Source organism: Sylvia atricapilla, chromosome Z (genome assembly GCF_009819655.1).
Source record: "Sylvia atricapilla isolate bSylAtr1 chromosome Z, bSylAtr1.pri, whole genome shotgun sequence".
Classification (NCBI taxonomy): Eukaryota; Metazoa; Chordata; class Aves; order Passeriformes; family Sylviidae; genus Sylvia; species Sylvia atricapilla.
The window spans coordinates 74,762,182-74,782,049 of record NC_089174.1 but is presented as its reverse complement, the minus strand read 5'-3'; the positions used below and the strand labels follow the sequence as shown (position 1 = coordinate 74,782,049).

The 19,868-nt window shown below is 38.1% G+C and overlaps 1 protein-coding gene across 1 annotated transcript in view; it reads right to left on the bottom strand.

The window, feature by feature from the left end:
- Positions 1 to 5,957: 5,957 nt before the first annotated feature.
- The window catches only part of ITGA1 (integrin subunit alpha 1), a 74,805-nt gene continuing 60,894 nt past the window's right edge, over positions 5,958 to 19,868 (bottom strand). Inside the window, exons 22-30 of the mRNA XM_066339078.1 lie at positions 19,072 to 19,148; positions 18,312 to 18,401; positions 17,166 to 17,268; positions 15,369 to 15,482; positions 14,312 to 14,416; positions 13,086 to 13,190; positions 12,347 to 12,439; positions 10,757 to 10,873; positions 5,958 to 10,012 (exon numbers count right to left, since the gene is read on the bottom strand). Of these exons, the coding sequence (XP_066195175.1) occupies positions 9,968 to 10,012; positions 10,757 to 10,873; positions 12,347 to 12,439; positions 13,086 to 13,190; positions 14,312 to 14,416; positions 15,369 to 15,482; positions 17,166 to 17,268; positions 18,312 to 18,401; positions 19,072 to 19,148 (849 nt within the window). The 3' untranslated portion in view covers positions 5,958 to 9,967. The remainder of the gene's footprint in view (positions 10,013 to 10,756; positions 10,874 to 12,346; positions 12,440 to 13,085; positions 13,191 to 14,311; positions 14,417 to 15,368; positions 15,483 to 17,165; positions 17,269 to 18,311; positions 18,402 to 19,071; positions 19,149 to 19,868) is intronic.

The window sequence follows — 19,868 nt, the reverse complement described above, 5'->3', positions numbered from 1 at the left end:
ACCATTTCAATTTTGGAAACTTCATAATTGTTTTGATTTTTTTTTTAATTAAGGTCTATAAATTATTCCTTTTTATTTGCCTGCCATCAAAATTTGCTCAAGAACTTGGTAGACATTTTTTAGGAAACCTGACTCCCTTAAAAATTTCCACTGAATGCCACTGAATTTTAAATTAAGTATGTGAGAAATATTTTAGTCTTAATGCATTACCTTGTTACTGATTAGTTTTTTTCCTTCTTAGACTATTTACAAATCAGGTGTGTGAAACTAATAAAAAGTAATACTGAATATAAAAGAAACCCCACCTTTTGGTATATTTATAACTGCTGAACTGGACCTATTCTCTCCTGATTATTTGCTACATTTTGTAGATTAGCAACAAACCTTGAGTAAATGATGAAATGTCAGAAAGGTGGTGGATAAACTGTGGTAATGTGATCACATGTTGTCTAGCTGACTGTAAATACGCATTCACATTATCACAGACTCAATTAGATTGGAAAAGACTTCTGAGATCATCAAGACTATTCCAATCTCTAATCATCCCTTCTGTGAAGAAATAGCTCCTGATGTCCAATTTCAACCTCCCCATGTTCAGATTGAACTCAGGTCGTCTTTTCCAATTACTGCTTGAATGGCAGAAGAGACTGAACTGGCCACAGCCTCCTTTCAGGGAATGATAAGGTCACCCCTGAGCCTCCTTTTCTCCAGGCTGAACATCCCAGCTGGTCCTCTCAGCTGCTCCTGACAGCACTGCTGCTCCAGACCCTTCCCCAGCTCCATTGCCCTTCTCTGGACTCTCTCCAGCCCCTCAGTGTCTGTCTTGCAGTGAGGGCCCAGAACTGGACACAGCACTCGAGGTGTGGCCTCAGCAGTGCCCAGCACAGGGGGACAATCCCTGCCCTGCTCCTGCTGCCCACACCATTGCTGACCCAGGCCAGGATGCCATTGGCCTTCTTGGCCCCCTGGGCACAGCCTGGCTCATGTTCAGTCACTGTCACCAGCACCCCCAGGTCCTTTCCAGCCCCTCTGTCCCAGCCTGTGGCCCTGCCTGGGGCTGTTGTGAGCCAAGGGCAGGACCCAGCCCTGGCCCTTGTTGACCCTCACACCACTGGCCTCAGCCCATGATCCAGCCTGTCCACATCCCTCTGCAGAGCCTGCCTGTGCTCCAGCAGATCAACACTTCTGCCCAACTTGGTGTAGGCTGTGGATTTATTAAGGGAATACTCAATCTCCTCATCCAGATCTTTAAGATACTGAACAGGATATGAAATAAATTGAACAGAATTATGCCCAACACTGAGCCTTGTGGAAGCCCATCAGTGACTGGCTACCAGCTGAATGCAGCACCACTCACCACCACTCTCTGGGCCTGGCCATCCAGCCAGCAAAGGGTGCTCCTATCCAAGTCCTGAGCTGCCAGCTGTTCCAGGATTATGCTGTGGGAGACAGTGTCAGAGGCTCTACTGAAGTCCCGGTAGACAATATCCTCATCCATCAGATGTTGTCACCAGGTCATTAAAGGAGGTCAGATTGGTCAGGCAGGGTCTGCCTTTCCTAAACTTTTGGTGGCTGGGTGTCATCCCTCTAATTCGTAAAGGGTGTCCTTTAAGGGCTGTGTGATTACACTCAAGATAATTTGTTCCATAACCTTCCCTGGGACCAAGGTCAGGCTGAAAAACCTGTAGTTTCACATATCTTCCTTCTAGACTTTCCTGTGTATGGGAATCACAATGACCAACTTCCAGTCATCAGTGGACCTTCTCAGCTAGCCAGGACTGACCATAAAATGATGATGAGTGCCTTTGCAAACTCTTCTGCCAGTTTCCTCAGTACTCTTGGGTGAATCCCATCTGGTCCTGTAGACTTGTGGGTGTCTGAGTGGCTGTCCTGGGTATAGTATAGGATGTATTCTATCACCATCTTCATGAACTGATGAATCCAATTGTTGTAGCAGTGTCTTCCCAGGCCCCCCTCCCTCTGGGGTGCCTTCTGTTACTGGCCCATCAATGCCTTGTGCATGACCCATAGATAACTCCCTCCAGGAGCTCTCTCTCTTTAATGGGCCATCAAGGACCCCCTGTATGACTCATCATCCCATTGTGAGATGCTCCGCCCAGGGGGAGGAGCCAAGCATTCTCACCTGGATATAAGCTGGGATTTGGGACAGTACAGGCAGCCCTTACCCACTGGATTCCCAGAGAATCAGACCTACCAGACCTGTCTACAGGATCACTGCTTCAGGAAGACCACCTCACCTGGACTGCTTCCATCACCCTGCTCAGGTTGTATTCTGATTCTGTCAGTGGTCTTTTTGTATTATTGCATTTATTTTATTTTACCTTTTCCCCCTTATCTTCTCCTTAGATTGTATTTCTGACTTGGAGCCTCTCACTCGTTTTTAGTTTCAAACCACAACAGTGGCCCAGCAGGTCACTGACTGCTTCCTCCTGGGTTGCAGGGGTCTGTTCTGCTCCTCATCCCTGTCAAGCAGCTCAAGGGGTTGGTTGCCCTGATGACCACCAATCTTTCTGTCAAAGACTGAGGCAAAGAAGGCATTAAGAAAATTAACCTTTTCCTCATCTTTGGTAACCATATTTCCCCCACTGTGTTCAATAAAGAATGGAGTTAATCCTTCATCTTCCTTTTGTTATTGATGGTTTTATAATACATTCCTTACCAGCTTGCAAAAATCTTATTCACCTTCTAAGAAAATTTGTCTTGGGGGGAACCAACAGGCCAGCCCTCAAGAAGTGGAATAAAATCTGAAAGGTCATAGAAGACGGTCCATCTGGTGAGAGAGGCCATTAGGCCATATGCAAAGGTGTGCATTTTGCACCTTTATAGATTTTATTTGGTTACTAGTGCTTTTTCCTCAGGTCCTAGGGCCAGTTCTGCTTGATATCTCCACCTTGATAAGTGGTTGGGTTCACTCAGTCATTTGCAGATGACACCAAGTTGGGCAGAAGTGTTGATCTGCTGGAGCACAGGCAGGCTCTGCAGAGGGATGTGGACAGGCTGGATCATGGGCTGAGGCCAGTGGTGTGAGGGTCAACAAGGGCCAGGGCTGGGTCCTGCCCTTGGCTCACAACAGCCCCAGGCAGGGCCACAGGCTGGGACAGAGGGGCTGGAAAGGACCTGGGGGTGCTGGTGACAGTGACTGAACATGAGCCGGGCTGTGCCCAGGGGGCCAAGAAGGCCAATGGCATCCTGGCCTGGATCAGCAATGGTGTGGGCAGCAGGAGCAGGGCAGGGATTGTCCCCCTGTGCTGGGCACTGCTGAGGCCACACCTCGAGTGCTGTGTCCAGTTCTGGGCCCTCACTGCAAGACAGACACTGAGGGGCTGGAGAGAGTCCAGAGAAGGGCAATGGAGCTGGGGAAGGGTCTGGAGCAGCAGTGCTGTGAGGAGCAGCTGAGGGAGCTGGGGGTGTTTGTCCTGCAGAAATGGAGGTTCAGGGAGACATTATCACTCTGTACCGCTGCCTGACAGGAGACTGTGGCCAGGTGAGGGTCAGCCTCTTCTCCCAGGCAGCCAGTTACAGGATGAGAGGACAGAAGTTCAAGCTGCTTCAGGGGAGCTTTGGGGAGATTTTTTTCACAGTCTGGATGGTTAAGTGTTGGACTGGGCAACTGAGTGAGACAGTAGAATCACCATCCTTGGAGGTGTTCAAGAAATGACTGGACATGGCACTTTGTGCTGTGCTTTGTTTGGTGTTGTCAAAGGGTGGACTTGATTATTGTGAAGACCTTTTTGAACCTTAATGATTCTATGATTCTAATAACTATGCAGTGGCAGCATGTTATAAGGCATATATTACTGTCTAATATTTTTTGGATCAGTACTACAGTAGTTTTCCAAATACTGGGAATTCATGATATAGGAGGCAAGACTCTGAGATAATTTTGGTAGTTCCTCCAAATAAACAGCAAAAAGCAATTCAGTAGTTTGTGAGATTCCTGAGAGTTTCAAAACCTTCATCCCCAGAACACAGGCTTTTTTTCTGGCTAACAGGAGCATTGGAAATTTTAATTGAACTTTTGCTAAAAGTTTTGAGATGCAACAGCATCTATTCTGGCACAGTGTAAAATGGCTGAGGCTGGAGTAATAGGCTTTTGTCAATGAGATTTTATGAGCTGGCATCCAAGAAAGTGAGTAATTAATGGCTATTAATTTGGACCACGAGAAAAGAATACTGAGAAAGATTTCTTTATGTGTTCTCCAAAATTATAGAAAGTAATTTACTTTTCTCAGACTAAGTCTACAGTCACAGAATTGCTAAACTTCATATGCTCTTCAGGGAAAACTGAGAATATCCTGTTTTTCATCTTAACCATTCTGATGAAGTGAAAATGTGTTGTAATGGAAAACAATAGGAAGAAACTTCCACTAGAGAAAGAGATTCTATTCCTTTACCCCAGGAAGAATAATAATACCCTGAACATGAATAAATCTTAAGGACCATAGGTAGTACTGAACCAGATATGTGAAGCTTTGCAATAAATATTAACTCCAGTATCAAATGAAGCTGAACTGCATCCAAGAAGCGTGATTTCACCACCACTGAAAGTGAAAGAGTGGTTGAAAAGGATGGACAAAGTGTGCCAAGACAACCAGCTCACTAGATCGGTAAGTTCAAGCTACTTTGAATACTTCTCTTCCCTAACCCATTTCTTTGAAAATTACCAGGAGATGCAACATTCAGTGAGCCCTTGAGGAATGTCTGTCCTTTCTGAGAATGCTCAGAAACTGAGAAAAGGAGAGCAGAAGGATAAGAGCATGAGCAGGGAAAAGCAGTAAACTAGCTCTATGCTCCACTGTGCTAGAGTCAGAATCAAAATCTGCCTTTCTCAGGTCTTTCACTCATTTTTTTTTAATTGAATGAACAAAATCCAAGATCTCTGTCAGCTGTCAGCCCTCAGTCTTTCTAACTAAAACACGATTTCACTGATAATAGCTCATTTTATCATCCAGTTCTTAAAACAGAATCCAGTTGTGCTGTCTAAACTGTGGTATCAGCCAGCTGTTACTGTTACTTCATCAGCACTTTAATCTTTATGACTCTTTATTGTTACAGGACTCAAACCACACCCACTGCATGCAATGGCATTATCTCTGAACTATAATGAAATTGGTGAAGTGCTAAGGCCTGCTTCTGATAAACACAATGAATTATAATCCTGTTCTGCGAAAATCACATATCATATTACACTTCTTCCTGTGAAAAAGTGATTCTGGTTATTCATTAACTCCACTGAAAAGCAAATTAAACCAACCAACCAAAAATAGAAATGGATCTTTTCCCCCTGATCTTCATTGAAATGCGCCCATGGACAATGTTCAGCAAACCCTTAATGATCAGATACATACAGAGTGTTTTGGTAAGCACTCCCCCATGACTAGACAGGATGTTGCCATTAGAGAACTGTGATTCAGCATCAAAGTAGTCTCTGATGAAAGAACAGTTGTTACATATTTTTTTTTCTAAAAGTTAATGGTGATATAAAAGGTATAATCTTTGTCTTCTAGGAAGTTTTGATACAAACGTTTACTAGGTTTAAGGAAATTAATGTGAATCATTTATAATTATGCAAGACCATGAACTATTTGGGTTATACTAATAGGTTACAGAGAAATCGCTGGACAGGACAAATTATTAGAGGACCAAATGAACGTGTCTTTTGAGTTATATTTAGTTGTCATGTAAACAACTCTCTGCCAGGAAGTCATATGATCTTCTAAAAAGCTTTCAAACATGGATATAAGCACTAAGTCTATACATCTAATGACAACGTATTTCTGACAGTTTGACCACATCAAGCTCTCCTGGATGTTATGCTGTGCAATAACGTCTCTGTAATGCCTTTCTATTGACAGGTAGATGAATCTGTTTTTAGGTACTGAGATGACTTAGTATTACCTTACATCAATAACAAGGAAACAAACTACACAGGAGACTTGTTAGACTCTTAATTTCTTTTTTAATCAATAAAGCACATGGAATACTTTTACAGGAAAAAGAAAATGCTATGCAGAATGCTGTGGTTTACTTAAACAGTATGTAAATCCCCGTTTATTCCTGTTAAGTGGTATAGGTAAGAGCAGTACATTCTGATTATCTTATCTGCTTTTATTTTTGAATGGGTCATCATCTATACAACAGGCAATTAAAGAAATTAACCAATTAGATTATGTGGAATTCATTAGATGAGTATGACCCTAACTCCAGCCTCTTGCTGCCAGGTGAGATGAAAAACCTTGGCTTCAGTTTAAGGTTAATTCCTCTGACTCAAGCTCTGAAGAAGAGGAACACCATGGTCAAAATGACTCAGCACAGGATATGTACTAAAGGGCTCAGGTCAGGGTATGTGGATTGTGTCTGTAGTAATGGCTCATAGTAATGAGTTAGAGTGAAACTAGACAAGCAAAGGAGCTGCCCACAGAGCACAAGCAGCTGCTCAAGGAGAGTGCTCTAATGGAGAGATGCTGTTTCCTAAGTCTTCTAAAATCATGTATGGGATCAGCAATCTCTAGAACAACCTGATATTGGGACAGGAGTGTGCAGAGAATCCCTGCCCTATAGAAGAGTAGCTTGTCCATTGCCACTAAATTACCTACTTCAGTGCTGAAGTTAGGAACTGAGTTAGGTGGGAACTTAAGTTGCCTAATCTCTGGTTACACACCCAATTTATTATTAATTTTTACACACTTGTGCTTCAACAAAAATTAGTTATCTTCATAGTTATTAGTCACATTACAAACCAATGTGTCTATTTTTAGGAATAAAAATGATTACATGCTGTAAAATTAGGTTCTGGTACCTTTAGTGCCTGCCGAATTTAAGTGAGATGTTCCTAATGTTTGCAATATTGCTTTGCTCAAGGCATCACTTTCAGTAGGTTTTTCTGTTGTATATTATGAAAAGCAGTAAAATACTGCTCTTCCAGTGCTGTGTGGAAAGGCTACTACGGACAAAAAGAACAAATTTACTAATTGCTAAGAATCGTGTAAGAATAATGTGCCATAGTGCTATCCCCTTGACATACTTGTATGTATGTATGTATACTTATCTTTTAAATAGATACTATAATTGAAAACATGATAATAGGACAAATGTGAAAGGAGAGAAAGCATCATGAAAAAGGAAAGCAGTGTGGTTATATGAAGCTTATTACTGTTTTTACAGTGCAAAGAAAGTTTAAAATGAAACAATGATCTTAAACATACTCTACAGTGATAAATACTACTTACTCATTTTTGCATAGTCTTCATCTAGGGAAATAGACTATTCTTTTGACTTATATATTTTTCAGTTAGGCTGAGGCTTTAAAATAAGATATGAGAAATCATGGGAAAAATGAAAAGCTCTGGTTAATAGCTTATCATAACTAAATAGTGAAACACTTAAAAATATGCTGCATATGAATTGTGTCTTACACAACTTGTGAGTAATTTATGAAGCCAGAAAAAATGACCTCATTGTTAACAAGCTGAATGAATAATAATAAATACAAGTATTTCTTCTGCTACACTTCCTATGTGTGCATAGATTAGTCACAATTCCTTCAAAATTCTGCTCCTTCACAGACTCATAAGAGGTTAACAACACTGCCTTTTCAGAGATACTGTGAGAAAAGAAATTACAATTCAGATGTGTTCAAATGCTATGGTGACAAGTGCTATCTAAATCCTTCAAACAAATGGGCAAAATAATACATTTCCCTGAAGTAAAACCTCCATCTTGCTTGGGACTGAAATCACTGCTATAATTATGAGTTTATCTTCACAGTTCAACAGATAGATTTTTGGCTTCTTTCAGAATGAATGAAGCAGGGTTTCTATCCACAATTCCTCTATGTCCCTTTTTTGTTTCCATTCAATAATGTGTTCTGTTTTCAGACCCCCTTCAGGCAGGGTGCCCTTCCAGCTGTCCAGATGAGCACAACAGCCCTGCCCCACTGTCTCAGCAGATCTCCCAGGCTCTGCAGAGCACAGCCACCCACAGTGTTCCCACGGAGGGCTATGCCCTCTCCTCTGAGTCACACTGCTACCTTCAGCAGACTGCTGCCATGAAATAACCACCTTTCCCACAGACACCAGGAGAAACTGCCAACGCTTTCAAACTCAATCCTTCTTGTTGCATTCACATAAGTCAGCCTTTCCAACGACTACTTACTCTAACTTAAGAACTAAATAAAAGGAACTGAACAGTGACAGCATCTTTCAAGCAATGAAGCACCTTCTGGAATACTTTTGGAGTTTTACTTGTCAGCATGTTCAACCAAATCTATATTCTCTTCTTGAAAAAGAAGTCTTTATAAAATTTATTATTATTTTTAAGATATTACTATAAAGACAGTGATAACCAAAAACATTTTTGAAAATTTGGTGGTGGTTTTTTGTTTTGTTTTGTTTGTTTGCTTGTTTTTTGGATTTTTTTGGTGATATTTGTCCTAAGAGGAGGAACAATTTTCCTGGCTTCCTTAGCAACAAAGCATTTTGGCCAACACCTCCTCAGCATTTTCTGATCTACTGGCAATCAATACTGAGTCATGCTGAGGCAGCATCACACTTTGCCAGCATGCATACTTTTTCTTCTGTTAAATTCATGTGGCTCCAAGAAACACAGGAAGCTCTCAAGGTCATGGCACAGCCATGAGCCTCAGGGAGAGATCCTCATGGGAGGAAGACAAGTGCGGGAAAGAAAAGGAAGAAACTGAATGATCTAAATAGAAAGAAAAAAAAATCTTAAAAAAACCCTTTTGCTATCTACATTTCAGTGTATTCTTATATAAACTTTTAATCTTTGACACAAAATAAACATCATTTTTAAGTGCTTATTTAGTATGCAAATTCTTCATCACTTCTTAAACTCCTAAGTAAAAAAGATGAGCTGTGACTTACAATACTAGAAGAAGCTTGCCAGTGCTAGATTTCCTATCTGTGCTCTTTTGATAATTTTCATTTTGTACACTTTAAATTCATTGGATTAAATAGCTACACAAGAAATTTACAGTGACAGTTTATGAAGCACCCTGCTGGCTACTCCAAGATATACAGCAAGAGTCAAACATTCAGGGTGCCTCTAAACATTTTCCACATAAATATGGACATTTCAATTTGCAGATACAATTATGCCCCTGCTTATTTGAGTACAGCGTGCAATCAGATTAGCTTGAATGATTTGCGCATTTTTAGGCCTGCCAAAAACATATTTCAAGTTCAAACAGTTACATGATTTAATGGATCAACCCTTTATGGTCCACTTGACCATAAAAATCCCTTTCTTGGAGTATCCTTTGATCAGCTGGACATGTTAAAATAAGCAGAAAGAGAAATCCGCAGTGTTTCAGTAATTTCCACCCAATTTTCTGGAGGTACTTCTGTCTTCTGAGTTGCCACTGCATCAGCACACAGAATTTGGTGCATTCTCAAAGTTCACATGTTCTGCCTTGTGAATTGAGAATCTGCTTCCACAGAAATGACATTAGGAGGGAATTTTGAAAATGATGCATTTTCCTTTTGAAAATTGTAAGGTGATAAAAAAGACTGGGATTGCTACATACAAGCAAACCTGCTGCGTAATTTGGAATGAAAAATTATTCCACATACGTAAGTATATAAAAATACGATTACAAACTTTCTGTATTCAAAAATGTTAGAATCTTTGAACTCAGTTACTCTCCAGAAATGAGTAAGACTTAAAGGTACATTCTTGAAGATCACAAAATGCTGCAAGGTTGTTTATACTTTTTTTTCATAATTCATTTACATGATTGGTTTTCTTCTTGTTTCTCTGTTTCTTGTGTTTTTTTTGGTTTTGTTTTTTTTTGTTGTTGTTTTTTTTTTTTTTTTTTTTTTTGTGCACCAGCATTTAGAAGGCATTGTAATCATTGCATCTAAGTCTATAATTTTACAGTAACATTTTGGTGGCAGACCTGAGCAAAAATTTCTGCTATTTTTTTTTTTCATTTTTCCATTTTCTTCTTTAATGGCCTTTTGAAAAATCCAGCCTGCAGGAAAGAAAAAAACAGTGACTAAAACCTGCTCAAAGCATACAAGCTGTACTGGTTACATTCTCGTGCTGGTTCTTACTACTATTTTAATACTTGCACTGTTGTACAAAGTTAATGAATATTTTACCATGACACTGTTTTTCCTGGAATGGAAAAACCAAGTACAGTTAATATATAGTAGAGTGATTGTTGAATCATTCTTTTGCTCCTGTATTGTCAAGGCTTAAAGTCCTTAATAGTTATTTTTGTTACTCATTTGACTAAATAATATTTTTTTTATAATGTCAACATTTTCAAGAGATTATGCATGTTGAAATTTATAAGCTGTAACCTAATGTAATGATGAACAAAATATTTAGCCTGGAAAAGAGTGCCCACTTGTGGCAAGATTTACACCACAGGCCCTAGCACCTCTTGCACAACAGGGAAAAACCTACTTGACAAAGGTCACAGCCAAAGCTGATAGAAAATTTCCTGAATAAACACTTCCTTACTTGTGCTAAAATATCTTCTTATTTTTCTTTCCCTAACATAACAGCAATATAGGTTTCAATCAGGTAGCACTGCTCGCTCCACCATCAGAAAAATGCAGTGTAATTAGCTATTTTGTAATTTCTTCAAAATTTCACACTTTTTATTAGATAAAGATTATTGTCTTTGAGGTTCTAGTTATGAGAAAGAAACGATGGACAATTTAAGCATATTTGTTTATGCTCCTGAAGACAAAGATGTGCAGCTTACCTTCCACAGAGCAAATATAAGCAGTGCAAGAATCAAGAGTCCGGCGAAGATACTCAAGAGGATAACCCATAATGGGACTGTACCCGGTGGGTGTTCTTTGGAAATCTTAATCATGGTCTGCAAAGAGTTCAGAACATACGCAATAAATAATCTGTCCTTCTAAATATATCAAAACAGCAGCAGTGATTGATCAGTATGTAGTGATTTTCCAGGGTACCACTTCATTTCACCTACAGGAATTAGTATGAGGGAATTAAGAAAATAATTTCCAGCATGAAGAGCTGTGTTTACACAATACTTTTCACTTTTGTAAGTGCATTCATCTATGAGAGTGGCCCTGCTACAAGTCAGTAGTCATTGTTTTAAAGGACACGGGACCAAAATAACGAGCAGTAGAAGAATAAGCTAAGGAGTTTCTTCCGTACACTCTTCCTCACTCAGTGCTGGCCTTCTTGAAAGATGGAGGTAAGAGTAAGTGTAAAAGCCTGTGTAGACACTAATTTGATTTTAAACACGGCATATCTGGTGTAAACTGAACAGAAGTAAGTAATGTTCACTTTTAAATAAATGTGGCCATGTAGGAGTTTGAATTAACTAAAGAATTTATTAGAGACCAATTTTATAGTTCAAAGGAGCACCGAAGAACTGAACGCTAAGCACGAAATTAGGCCTCTAAAAAAGGTAAATCTGAAATTCCTTGTCTCTCTTTATCTGCAAGCCTCTCAGCTGTGTTTTTACTCCTGGACTGAATTTTAATCTATCACTTAAAATAAATTTCTAGATAAAAAACCAGCTAAAAATGGACCTCTGATTTTTGCATTTTCAAAAATTTTTTGTGTAAGATGTAGTTCACACTTTTCTATATTTTGGTGTATTACTTTAATTACTTTTCTAAATTTTGGAGTATTAACAATAAGAACTCATAATAAGACCTTGGCTTAAAACAATGGCTATTGTAGTAAATAAGCTCCTCCACGTACAAGTTATCATAAAAGACCAATGTTAAAACACTATAAATGTTTGGAATTGAGAGTATCAAAAGGATGAATAATACTTCTAATAAAATTTAAGATGTTTCTCTTTATATCTGATGCCGCTACTATCATACATATATCACTACTATCTATTTCCTTTTCTAAGAAAATCATAGTGAACTTCTGAAAAATAAAAGATCCTGTTTCGAATATATATCCTGGGTAACAAAGTGGAAAGAGAGAATAAATAAATAAAAAGTAAAGAAAATACATCAATTTTAATTGATCCAGAACAATTTTCAAATACTGTTGATTCCTTAAAAGAATTTTAATTATATTTTTAGTTTACATAGCAGCAGGAAGTATTTATATTACAGCAAGCAGAAAAAAATCAGATAGTTCTTATCCTTACCTAGGTACATTGGTGGGTAATGGGCTTTTGGTGTTATTTTCTGACTAATTCTGACATTTCTACTGTAACATGACATCACTTCTGTTTAGAGTAGGATAACGCATTACCAGAGGTAACAATCAGTTCACCAGTAATGGGTGAAAATGAGTGATTCCATAGCACAACAAGTTCTATGAAGAACAAATACAATTATCATGTTCTTACCTCCAGTTTTTGATGGTCATTTCTCAAAATCAGTGATGAGTTCTCACTCCTAAGTAATGCTTTCACAACAAGGGTTAAACTGTGAATACTGGCCTGAAAGGAGAGAGTAGTTACTGTGATTTACAGTTAGGTATTTTTAGTAGAAAATTCTGTAGCAATAAGAAAGATGAAAGAAAAACTTAATGCTTAGGGGGATGCTGAAAAACATGAAACTAAGTGAAACTGCTCATGTATGTTATCTTCGGCACACACATTGTTGCTTGCAAGACAGCAATACTGCTTTGAAAGGGTATATTGCAGAGATTTCTAAGAAATATTAATTAATCCTGGAATACTACTGTCTCTCTTCTGTTTTTTGAACAAAAAAAATCCTTTTTAGAGTTGATAAATCTTCACAGCTTAAGACTTACTTAAAAAATATGTGCTCCTTTTTATATCTGCTGGTTCAGACTTTGTGGATGCATTAATAGCTATTAAAAAAGGACCACCAATACAGAATAAGTAAGGAGTCTTCTTATCATGGTTTTAAACTCCTGTTAAATTATTAGTACCTTCTTTAAGGATAAGAAAGTGCATGTGACACAGTTTTAAGGAAATTTTAAAATAGCAAAAGAAACTACTTAAAATGCTAGAAGGGACGCTTAAGAAAATGAAAGACATGCTTTTAATAGACATTAGAAACATTGGCTTAAGTTAGTCAATCCCAAAAGTATTCTGAATACAAATAGAATTTACATACTTTTATGATGGTAGGTTTCCATACTCTCAATGAAACATTCACTTGATATACATCAGATGGGATCAGGGCACAATTAATAGAGGCACAGCTGTATGTATCACAGTCCTGTTTAAAAGGGACCAGAATGAGGTAATGAGAAGAAACTTTTTACGTCATTAAAATAAAACCATGTAAGCTACTATATATACAGATCACTTGCTATGACACCAATAATAAACTGGTATTAATGGTATTAATTACCATAGCTTTTTATGCAAAAATGACACTGTAGTATATAAAACAGGTTGAGATATTTATGCTGTGGTAGAATACTCAGTTTTTGCAGGCTGGCAAGCCCTGAGGAATCTCTGCTGCTGCAGATACGGAGTAAAAGTCATCACAGAACTTCTAAGGGAGGCACAGCTTGTAAAAGCAAGTGTTTTTCTACCAACACACCTATGGCTCTTCTGCAGTTTTCCAAATCTTGGGACTCTGAAAGTCTTGAAAACCTGAATCTCTCAAGCAGGGCAATATGTGTGTGTGAAAATTTAAGTAACTTCCTAGTATCACTTACTGGCTGGGAGTACAGCAAGATTATACTGTAAAAAGTTAGAAACAGTCACTCAGCCTAGACCTTTGCCACCTCTGTGAAGGATGATGATAAGCATGGTAAAATACTGCTCCTGTGACATGGTCTCATTTGCACCAGAAACTCCACTTGCACCTCTGTGCTGAGAAAACCTTCTCCCTGACATGCCAACGTAACTACTGCAGCAAAGCCCCTTTGTGACTTCTTCATCTAAATGTGAAGGGCTAGTCCTTTCCAAATGGGATCATCAATAACAGTTGCATGAAAAATCTTTCAGGTCACATTTTAATGTATTTTCTACTGGATGTCTAAAGAAGTTGAAAGGGAGATAAGAAGCATTTTAAATATTACTATTTATCAATTACAATGGAAACATAGTAATGAATTATTCAGCTGCCATATGTGCTACTGCTATTTACCCATTTTTAAAATTAAATAAACCCTGAACAATCTAAATTCAGTTCTACATAGAATTTTGCAGCCAAATAAAAACCAAACCCTAGTCAATATAAAAAAAGTTTTCTAAGCTATTTAAACAAAGTGAGTTTCCACATTATACGGTTTCAGAGCAGCTCTTATACATCTTTTTCAGAAGTACTCTGCTCCAAGATCTGGATTATGTCTGGGGTGAATATATATACATGGTGAGTAGGCTTACCATAATTGTATCTCTTGTAGGTTCTTTTATTTTTGACAACACAAATGGCTTCCCGATGCCAATCTTTAAGGGATCTACAGGGTAACTTGGTTGGCAGATGGCATTCTGTAAGCAGAAATACAAATAATATTCTTATTGTTTGAATATGCAATATATTACAAAGAATTATCTGGAAACAAGTCAACATTAATAATATTTAATATTTAATAAGAATGATAATGTTTACTAACCACTAAAATAAAATAGCATATTGCAAGAGTGAAGAATAGGAAATTCAGATGTCCATGTACTGAAGTATTATTATTCAAACAGCACATGAAATATTTATGAGAAAATTTAACTTACCTGTTCTATTTAAACATCTGTACAAGCAAACAAGAGCTTTCTGCAAGATGACCATTATGTGAACCAGGAAGAGATGGCTATTAAATGAGCTAAACAGCTTTTGCACAGGAAGCCACAGAGGTTCTGCCCTAGCAAGCAGACAGGCAGGTTAAGTGCAGGATGTAGAATCCTCACTTGCAATATCCAGGGAGGGAGAGTGGATGCTGGAGCTTTGCTGGATCTCTGTGACTGCTCCGCAAGTAGCTAGGAAATCCTTTAGTGTCCTCAGGGTGGGAAGAAACTAGAGGGCTGCTAGTGCTGGAGAGCAGACATGCACTACAGTTAATTTCAGTACCCAAAAGAAGAGCAGTGACAGGAGGCTGGGCTCTAGATGTGCACAGCAGGATTCAAGCATTTGCAATAAGCACTGCTGACAATGAAGAGAACATGGGGCTCATATCTGAGTCTGGACCTCTCAGCACTTGCAATATAACAAACTAGCCTTGTTATAATGCAGTTATTTTTCAACATCATTTTAAATCTGCTTGTTTTCTTTTATGAAAATTTGTCCCTCTGTCTTGTTATCCACCTCTGTACATACTCTTAAAAAAGTAGCATCTTGTTATTTAGACCAAAAGCAATGCATAACCCCAAATGTTTGCAATTTACAGTTCCTTACAGCATAATTTTCAAATTTAGACAGATAATAAAAAAATAGAAATTCCTATCTTACCTGGGAATGTGACAATGCAGTAAGGTAGAGAAGAGGGTTTTTGGCAGCTGTTACATTTGGAAATAAGATCTGCAGTGTGAGGTTTGGCATTGGAAAGTGTTCACCTTTTTCAATCTATAAAAAAAGAAATATATTTTGACTAGTACTTTCCTAATTTTTCTAGTATTTGATTGTGAGTTTTTTCCTTTCCTGTGTTTTTGTTTTCTTTTGTTAATTTTTACATTTTCACAGTTAATTATGCAAAAAGTGCTTTATAGGGGAGAGAAGCCACTGTATCAGTGGTGGCTCCTGCTGGTTCCTCCTCAGCTGTGCTTAGGTAATGCTCTTGCGCTCACCTGTCCCTCTCCTGTTTTGTATGAGAAGACAACAGAACATATCTGTAAGCAGCAGCTCTTCCTGGAAAGGCCTGCTGTGACTGAGGATTGGGCAACCACCTAGATGGAATTCCTGGCAGTGGAACTGGTGATTCTGTCTCTGAAGTGGACAGACTTAATAATGCTCAAGAGCCTTTTAAACTTTTCCCTTCTGGCTACTTATTTGTGATTAGCTGCTTGCAAAAATGACAAGATCATATGGTATATGGTATGTTCTGCAATCCAGCAGCTTTTTGGCTCAGAAAACAGTTTGGCAAATTAGATGAGTAATGCCTTAGAAATCCACACCAGACAAGAAGAAAAGGTAGCTGAATAAAACAGTGGCCTAAAAGACTAGGGAAAACCCCCTTTGTCATTGCTATTTAGTGAGAGCAAGAATTTTACCATATCCCATTTTTTTACAGATGAAAGTTGATTTAGAGCTTTTTTTGTTTTTATATTGGACCCTTGTCCAGTTTTGGATTTTACAGTGGGAAGCAGGATGCTCTCAAGAAAACAAAATTCGGTTTTGTTGCAGCTTTGGATTGGACTTTTAGTCACAGAATCACAGCATCATGGACTAGTTTAGGTCGGAAAAGACCTTAAAGATCATCTAAAATTCCAAGCCCCTGCCACGGGTAGAGACATCTTCCTTCCACTAGAAGGAGATGCTCAAACTTGACCTTGAACACTTCCAGGGATGGGGCATCCACAACTTCTCCAATGCCTCACCACTTAATATCCAATCTAAACCTACCCCTCTTTTAATTTAAAAGCCATTCCCCCTTGTCCTATAATTACTTGTCTTTGTCAAAACTGCTTCTCTTGAAGCCTCCTATTAGATACTGGAGGGCCCCAACGAGGTCTCCACAGAGCCTTCTCTTCTACAGGTTGAATAGCCCTGACTGTTCCAGACTGTCCTCAGAGGAGTGGTGCCCCAGCCCTGTGATCACCTCTAAGGCTCTCCTCTGGACCCACTTCAGAAGGTCCATGTCCCTGTTTTGGGAGTTTTAGAGCTGGAGCAGTTTTTCAGCAGGGATCTCACAAGAGCAAAGTCCATTAAACATCCTTCCCATATGATTTTACTTTGCAGTATCCATTCAACTAGGAAGACCACATTCTTGGAGAACGGCATTTGCCTATTATAAACCTGACTTGATTTTGGAAATGGCTGCTCTAACCTGCAGCAGGGGTAGTACAAGTTCTCATTTACCAGGGCATTCTCTCTTTTCCCAGCTGAGGATAGAAGGTCTAAATTCCACAAGAACTACTCTGCAGGAGATGGACCATCTGACCCTCTAAATCACTGTATTCCAAATGAAGGAGGGAAAAAAATGTTTTAAGCACAAAATATGCACGTAGGGGGCTTAACATACTATATACCTGCTATTTATGTAATTCAAATTAAGATAGTGCCTATGTCATATTTTTTATTGTTTCTTACCCTATAATGTAGAGTAACTTCATCCCCGATCTGTTCTGTTGTGTTAATAGCAGTAGGGACAGTATCATTTGCTGCAATTATAACATGGTGTTCTTTGAAAACACTGTGGGTTAAGAAAACACACAAAAAAGTAAGTACATGAACTTCATAACCCCTCCCACCAGGAGTTATCAATATAGGTATTTTCATTATTTCATGAATTTCTGGACTAGTCTTGCAGTTAAGAGTGCATTGCTGCATCCACTGAAGTTCAACTGCTCTGTTCTCTGAATAGGTCTCACTTATTACCAAGTATATTTAGAATGTTTTGTTCAGATATAACTATGAAAAAAGAAAGTATTATTCTCAAAATTAATACATTAGGGTCTGATTTTTCTGTCCTTATGCTAGTTGTGTAGTCCCTTATCCCTTATTTCACACTGACATGTGAAATATCCTGACAGGCAGGATTCTGTAAAAGACAGAATCAAGCAAAAACAGAACTAAGTCAGCATGTTCCAAATTCAGCTTCATTCCCTATGGGAGAAATGCTGAAAGTGAGCCATGAAATGCATCCCAAATAAATTTTGTTTAATTATTTACACCTGCACACCACAAAATGTTATTTACCAATAATATACAGAATGCTTTTCAGGGATGGAATCTAACTGAATTCTGGCTGTTTCTGAAAATAAAATGTACTACAAGACCTGCATTAACGTATGAGCCCGAAATTAAAAAAGCAAATGCCCAAGAACCTAAAATTAAGGTTAATTTTTGAAGATGGAAATCAAACACCATGCCATGTAATATTACAGTGATACAAATTCATGGCCATCAGGAAGCTGGAAGTATCTGCTTTCTTATGTACTTGAAATATCTTTGAATGAATACAGCAAAATACAGGAACCAAGAAAAATATGCTGTTGTACTTGAAAACTGCAGACAAATTTAAATAGATAAAATAGAATTTCCTCAAGTTGAGGACAGTAGCTGCTTCATTATTTCATGACTTATCTTTTCACTGAAGCCCGTGCTTCTGCTTTATGAGCCTTGAAGCTGTTGTCTGTAGATTCAAAGCACGTTTCAAAAACAAAACAGCACTATATTCTTTGAACACCTGCAATTTACTGCACTTGCAAATAAAATACTGAGAAGTGTCAATACCTTACAAATATTAATCCTACTTCATATTTAACTGGAATTGTAACATGTCCTCTGTTGTCACTGAGGGTCTCAGGTGGTTCTTCACTGTCACTGAAACAAAACAACGTAACACAGATCAGACTGCTGCAGACACAACACAACTACTGGGTGGACAGGGATCTTAGAAAATGAAATACCTACTCTGGGTATGAAAGCAAACTACTCATTTCCAGTTAAGTACTGTCTTCTAAAAATAAAAACACTTCTTCCAATGACTAATGATTTAAGTCCTGCAACAGCTCCAGCTCATAAATGCATCTTTATTAAAATTACAGACAGCAGACGACTGAATGGAAACAGATCAGTTAAAAGCCACACCATCCCTGGATTTTGCAGGGCAGCAAACACTGTGGGCAAGTGCATTCCTTTACCCTATCAGGGACAACTTCTGCAATGCTCTTACTCTTCAAAGGCCAAGCTTTTTGTTAACTGTGATTCATGCTAAAATATGAAGTAATTCTCTAGGAGAAAAAACCTTTGCTAAAGGTAAAAGAACCAGAAATTATGACTCACTTTTGTAACTCTAAGGCTGTAGAGAGTATCAATTTATTTAGTCCACTCAATCCACTGCTAGACTGAATACATCTGTAAGGGTGCCAGCTCTACAGAAAATTTAATTCTTTGTTGTTTGTGAGTTCAGAAGCCACTTGTGTTTTATTATGAAACACAAAATCTTAGAACTTTCAGAAAAAAAAATCAGAAGGCAAAGGGTGCAACTAACCTTGTTGCATACACATGAATAGTAGCATTTTCCAGGAGATATGATGCGTTGAATTGGAATGATATTTTGAAGGAAATCTGTGTAAGAGAAATACATTACACATTTTGAAAAGAAAAAAAAAACCCCACCCTAACAGGGATTGTTATAATAAAAAATGTACAAACTTTTGCTTTTATCTAGGGAATTCTTATTCATATTTTACCAATTTTCTGTGAATCTGAATGAATCCACTATTTAGAAAAAAAACCAAGAAGGAAATCCAGTTGTTATCACTTATTAAACAGAACCCTCAAATTTTCACAAACCTCAAGAAAGAAATTTATGTGGTGTATTAGAAACACATGGCTAAATAGTTCTTAATTGAAAGCAATTGGTCTTACAAGCAATTAATCAAAACCTCTTTTTTCCTTCTAATGAGGAGGAAAAAAGCTTCAAAGCCTGGCTATTGCAGTGGAGATGAGCTGCCTGTAGAAGTCTGCTGGAATATCACTTAATATATAGTAGATATATATACTATATATCATTTAATATATATAGAATATATAGTAGAATACCAAAAAGAAATGTGTACAATGTAAATAAAGGAGAGACCACTAGGTATCAAAAAGATTTGCATTGTTATAATCAAGGCAAATCTATCATAATTTGGAATGACACAAAATTTAGGAACACTCTCCCAATGTTCTTCTTCATATCCTGACACTTAAGGTTAATTTTACATGAAGCAAACATTTTCTTATTTGTTACTGTATGAAATTTTCACTTAGATTTTTGCCTTTCCTTTTATGCATACAAAT